This window comes from Olea europaea, unplaced genomic scaffold, assembly GCF_002742605.1.
Source record: "Olea europaea var. sylvestris unplaced genomic scaffold, O_europaea_v1 scaffold5550, whole genome shotgun sequence".
Taxonomy (NCBI): Eukaryota; Viridiplantae; Streptophyta; class Magnoliopsida; order Lamiales; family Oleaceae; genus Olea; species Olea europaea.
This window is the reverse complement of record NW_019263884.1, coordinates 7,534-13,088: the sequence shown is the minus strand read 5'-3', so window position 1 is coordinate 13,088 and position 5,555 is coordinate 7,534. Positions and strand designations below refer to the sequence as shown.

The following is a 5,555-nucleotide window of genomic DNA, read 5'->3' as shown; positions in this document are numbered from 1 at the left end:
AAAAAAAAAAAAAAAAAAAAAAAAAAAAAAAACACGAGCTATAACAATGATTTTTACAAAATTCACTGACAGACGGAAGAAACTATGAATTTAAACTAGACGGCAAAGTAGAAATGACGCTATAACAACGATTTTTACAAAAGTCACTGACAGACGGAAGAATCTATGAATTAAAACTAGATAGCAAAGTAGAAATGACATTAGGAACGTATGATGCCACAGATTGGAACATGGACATGGCTGTTGAACTGCTTTCTCTATGGTGATTTTAGCAGAGTTTCTGTGTGTCAGGCGTCTTCATTTCGACATGCGACAGCAGTCCTTTATCTCCTGTTTAGGCTACCCAGAGAAAAAACAATTACAAACACGTCACACTTCAGATTGCAAATAAAACTTATCAGAAAATTATAGATCATTGAGGAAAATGTGCATATCTCAGACCTGAAGATTCTCAGCAGAAGCACGAATCATATCCCCAGGATTTGGTCTCCAAGGTGAGAATGTTGCAGAAACACGTTTTGTAGTTGCTGCTCCTTGGGAGAACTCCTTTGCAACTCCATTGACACTCTTGTTTTGCAATTTTCTGGACTGCTTTTTATCCTTCATAGACCCCATGAGGTTTTGAGTAAATACACCAGAAATAGTAATTTTCCTGGGCTGTAAAAAGCACACAAACGTTTATAAATGTGGCACGATCCAGAATTCACATATTAGAAGTATTAGAATAAGAGAACCAAATAAACATACTAGTTGTTTTTGCATACAGTTCTTGGTGTTCCCATGAATTTTTTGTTGTGGAGGGATCTGCAGTAGTATAATCCCAAGTCACGTGAAGGGGAAAATATTGATAAAAATTAGATAGCATAGTGTTACAAGCCAATGAAATAGCCTTACATTTGTGAAAAGGTTTCCTTTGTGATTCTGAGCTCCATAAAACGAACTGAAAGTTCTGCCAAAATTTTGATATGCAGTGAATGAATGGTGGTCGTCTCTCGAAATTGGATCCCAAGAATTTAATTGTGGGATAAAAAAATTTTGATATGTCGTATGATCCCAAGGGGGAGTATTGAGAAAGTTGTAATGCAGTGGCTGCAATTCAGAGGTAACGACATCCAAGTTTTGAGTGTAAAATGGCTGAGGTGGGTACTTTGAACTAAAATCTTGCACTCTTTCCGCATCATACAAAACCAAGGATACATACAGAGTCTTCCCCAGGATATTAGTTCCTAGGAAGAACCAAACTGAAGTAAGATTTGGAGAAAGAGTGACCAAAGATATAAATGGAAACAAGAAGGGGAAAAGGAGACTCGGCTTACCATTTAGCAAATGCATAGCCTTCATTGCATCATCTGAACTTGTAAACCTCACAAAGCCGCATCCTTTGCTAACTCCATCTCTTCCACGCATCACATTTGCTGATGCTACTTTTCCAAGACCGCTGAAAATTTCTTCCAATTTCCGGTCATCTACAGATACTTCAAGATTATCCACAAATAGTTCTGAAGCCTTTAACTCGGGATAATCCACATATAGTTCTGAAGCCTTTGACTCTGGATAATTAGGTGCACGTGTTTGTCTTAGAAGCTTCACCCTATCAGCTTTCTTTTGAGCTCTTCCCACAAAGAGATTCTTTGATCCTGATTCATAGGGGAAAAAAATTCATTCAAAATTAATCTTATTTTGCACAAAATAAAGACTGCAAATATTGAGAAAATGGAAACATACTACATATATTCCAATCAAGCTGAGCAAGAAGGGCACTTACCAATCAGTGCTCCATTTAGAGCTACCATGGCTTTCATAGCCTCTTCATGTGTATCAAAATTCACAAATCCAAAACCTTTTGATTTCCCCTTCTCATCTTTCATTATTACAGTACTGCAGACCTTCCCATATTCTGAAAACTTTTCTTTGAGGTGATCCTCTGTCAAATGACTGTCTAGATTTTTCACGTACAAGTTTGTGAAACCAAGTTCTGTGTCCTTCCTCTCACTCTTTTTAATGAACTTTGATACATATCTGAAGTAAACAAACAAGATATTTAGACATTGTACACTACCCCAATATGGCATGCAACAAACAATAATAATGGTCGAACGTAGAGCTGAGTGAGATCGTCATCAACAAGCTCTGTAAGATATAACTAGAGTAAACTAAGCAGAGACATTGACAATTTGCTTGATTTACCAGCTTGTCATGTTTCATGATTTTTTAATAAGCAATCAGTAAATGGAATATCAGATATAAGGAATTTTTACCCATACATCATGTCCCAAATCATTTTAACTCCACATTATCGGATTTGACATTTGTCTTAATTTGAATTATCAACAAGCCACAACAAAAAATTAAGGTTGTGGATAACTAAGTAGATGCTATAACGAGGAACTCATAGTTTGAACTCGAGATGTTTTTTGCTGGAGTGGGATGCGAAGTAATAAATAGTGAAGATTGATTTGATAGAGCAAGAAAATAAAAATATAAGCTCGAAAATGTCTACAACTTTGAAGGAAAATAGAGCAGGAAATTATCAAAATGGGCCCTCATGGTAGGATAAACAAGAACCGAAGAAGATAGCAGGGACTTACAGCTTCTTGCCTTCCAGCACGGTGCCATTGACAGCATTCAGAGCTGCCATAGCTGATATCTCGGAATCAAATTGAACGAAACCAAAACCCTTACTCTTCCCATTTTCCTCGGCGACTTTGCATGAAAGTATTTCTCCATACTTGATAAAGATTTCTTGCAACCGAGCGCTAGTAATTGAAGAGTCGAGATTCTTGACAAAGAGGTTTCCAGTGCCAGTCTTCCTCTGAATAGGGTCTCTCTGGCGCCACATAATCCTCATAGATTTACCCCTCAATTCAGTGTATCTTAGATTTGTTAGAGCAGTATCAGCTGATCAAACAGAAGGCTAATCTTCAGAGATGCAATATTATAGGGGGCCCAATAATGAATTGAATAGAATATTATAAACTAAGAGAAAGGGTGTGCATTCATGGTGTCCCAAGGAAAGTAAGAGAACAGAAATTTTACCCAAAGAGAGAGGTTAAGAGAGAAAGCAAATGAACATAGTTAAGAAACTATTGAGGCGGAGAAAAGAAAAGTTGAAACGAGGAAGAAGAAGAGGCCAAATTTTCTCATGAATGCAGAACAAGCTCGCAAAAGTTGTGATACATACACGTTAATCATGCATACAAGGAAAGAAAATCATTCACAAATAAAGAGGATATCCAAACAAAGAAAGGGTAATGAACACTGTTCACAAATAAAACATTGGGCTGAAAAATTAACAATGGGAAAATGATAATCAATGAAACAGAAAAAGAATAATAAGAATAAAGGTTCAACCTTAATTGTATAAAGTTTTTTGAATACATCTACACGAGAAAGTATTCATATGTAAAAAAAAAAAAAACACACATACACACAGACATTCACAGAAACCCAATCTTTTTTAATTTTTTAAATATCAACCCCAAAATATTGGAGCCCTCAAAATTAATTCCTAAAGAAATCATAACCAATAGAACGAACGGAACTCTAAATAATATACTTCAGTATCAGAATTCCTGTAACACATCTTGCATTTTACATAAATTGAAGTGTATGAGTATGCAGAGATGCTTAATTGCCTAGTAGAGATATCCATTTAACTATTTTAAGAAGTAAACATACATGCACGAAAAACCCCTAAAATACATAGAAAAAAACGACAGAATCTATGGTAATCATCCCTTGAAGAGAGTATAAATACTTGAACAATTTCAAATATGTATGAAAATAACATCGCAGTCATCTTATATGGCATAAGTATTAACATTCCATGTTCAAGATTTCTTCTAATAGAACAAAAAACAGAGCCCATTAAAGAGGAAGTAAATATTTCTTGATTATCAAAACAACATGAGTGGGGTAAAAAAGATAAAACTAAATGATACACATACAGTTAAAAATTCAGTCAATGTAAAAAAGATCACAGTTTCTTGCATTAGGGAATATAAAGAGACCCAAAAATTGAAAAATCCTTGTTTCTTGATACTTAAAAAACACCAAATTACCAAACCCAAGATTAAAAAAATGAATAAATATATAAATCAAAATCAAAATCCATAATATCAAAACAAAAACTATATTTATGCGTTAGACCTTTAAGAAATCCCTCAAAATCAAGATCTCTTCAACTCAACCACTTTCCCCGAAAAGAATAATAGAAAACCATAAATATTTTAGAAAACGGATGCATAGATATCAGGATATACACAAAGCATATTTATTCAGCATAAAGAACTGGAAAATCAGCAGTAAACTGAGAGAAACCCATGTTCTTGGTTACTCCAGAAAATCCACATCACAAAAAACAAAGTTCTGAAACAAAAATGGCGTATCATATGAATATATGTATAAATATACATATTTGTATTTTGTTTACCATCGGAGTGCGATTTGAAGTTGACATAAGCGTAGCAAAGGGAATTGTGGGAGAGCCTGTCGCGGCATAGGTGAACAGATGATACGGGACCCACCCTGCTGAACAACGTCAATAGATCCTCCTCAGTCACTTCCGGGTGCAGATCACCCACGTACAGCGATGTCCTCTGCGAAGGATCAGGCAATGGTGGCGCTAATGGTAGTGCCAGTGCCAACGAGGCCCTATTAGCCACTGGTGGCGCTGCAGGTGGTGGCAGCGGTTGAGCCGCCATGGTTGCCGCCATATTCTTTCTTCAAAAATGGAAATCGGAACGTCGCAAGAAATTGGACTTTTGATTATGAAATGAGAGAAAGTGAAGGAGCTCTGTAATGTATAAAGAGAGAGAGTGTGTTAGTTATAACTGTCAACTGGTACGACCTTCAGTACGGACGTTAACGCGCGTGTACCGTTAAAATCTATACTCGCCTTTTCATAGAGAAACTTCATCAACGACGTCGTGTAAGATCCTAACGGCAGCGTCTGGATAGCCATAAGTTCTATACATGAATTCAAATGAGCGAATTTCTTTCGCGAGGATGCGACTCCTAGAGACACGATTCTGGTTTTAAGGCATATAACTCGCGTTTCTCATTAATAACTTTGGTAAGAGCGTTCTTTTTTTAGGGCTCGTTTGACACGGCTTTTACTTTGACTTTTGCTTCTTGTAGAAGAGCTTTTGGAGAAAACTATTTTAATTTTTGTTTGAAAATTAATATTTAAAATCACTTCCCATTCCGGAAGTGCTTTTGGAAGAAGCCAAAAAAACCAGCTTCCTCTAAAAGCTCTTCTAACCTCCAAAAGCACTTTAAACAAAAATAGTCAAACGGTCCAAAAGCGACTTTTGGCTCTCAAAAGCTCCTTTTGGCTTTTCAAAAGTCATCCCAAACGGGCCCTTAATTGTGTTACATATACATTATCCCTTATCGATTGGTTTATCAACAGATGATGTATCAAAATTTGATTAGATCAAAATTTCATAAAAAAAAAAAAAAAAAAACCTTACCCTCATTTTCAATAACTCATCAATTGGTTAAAACTTATGTAATGGTAATTTACAACAAGCATCCTTCTTTTTTTTTTCCCC

The 5,555-nt window shown here is 35.9% G+C and overlaps 1 protein-coding gene across 1 annotated transcript; it reads right to left on the bottom strand.

Moving 5' to 3' along the window:
• Positions 1-23: 23 nt before the first annotated feature.
• LOC111389067 (polyadenylate-binding protein 4-like) lies at positions 24-4,786 on the bottom strand. The gene is made up of 8 exons (XM_023013922.1): positions 4,433-4,786; positions 2,589-2,898; positions 1,766-2,019; positions 1,317-1,637; positions 895-1,226; positions 748-804; positions 442-657; positions 24-339 (listed from the first exon to the last, which is right to left on the bottom strand). Exons 1-8 carry the CDS (start codon positions 4,713-4,715, stop codon positions 298-300), a joined length of 1,815 nt encoding a protein of 604 aa, XP_022869690.1. The 5' UTR covers positions 4,716-4,786; the 3' UTR covers positions 24-297.
• Positions 4,787-5,555: the final 769 nt, after the last annotated feature.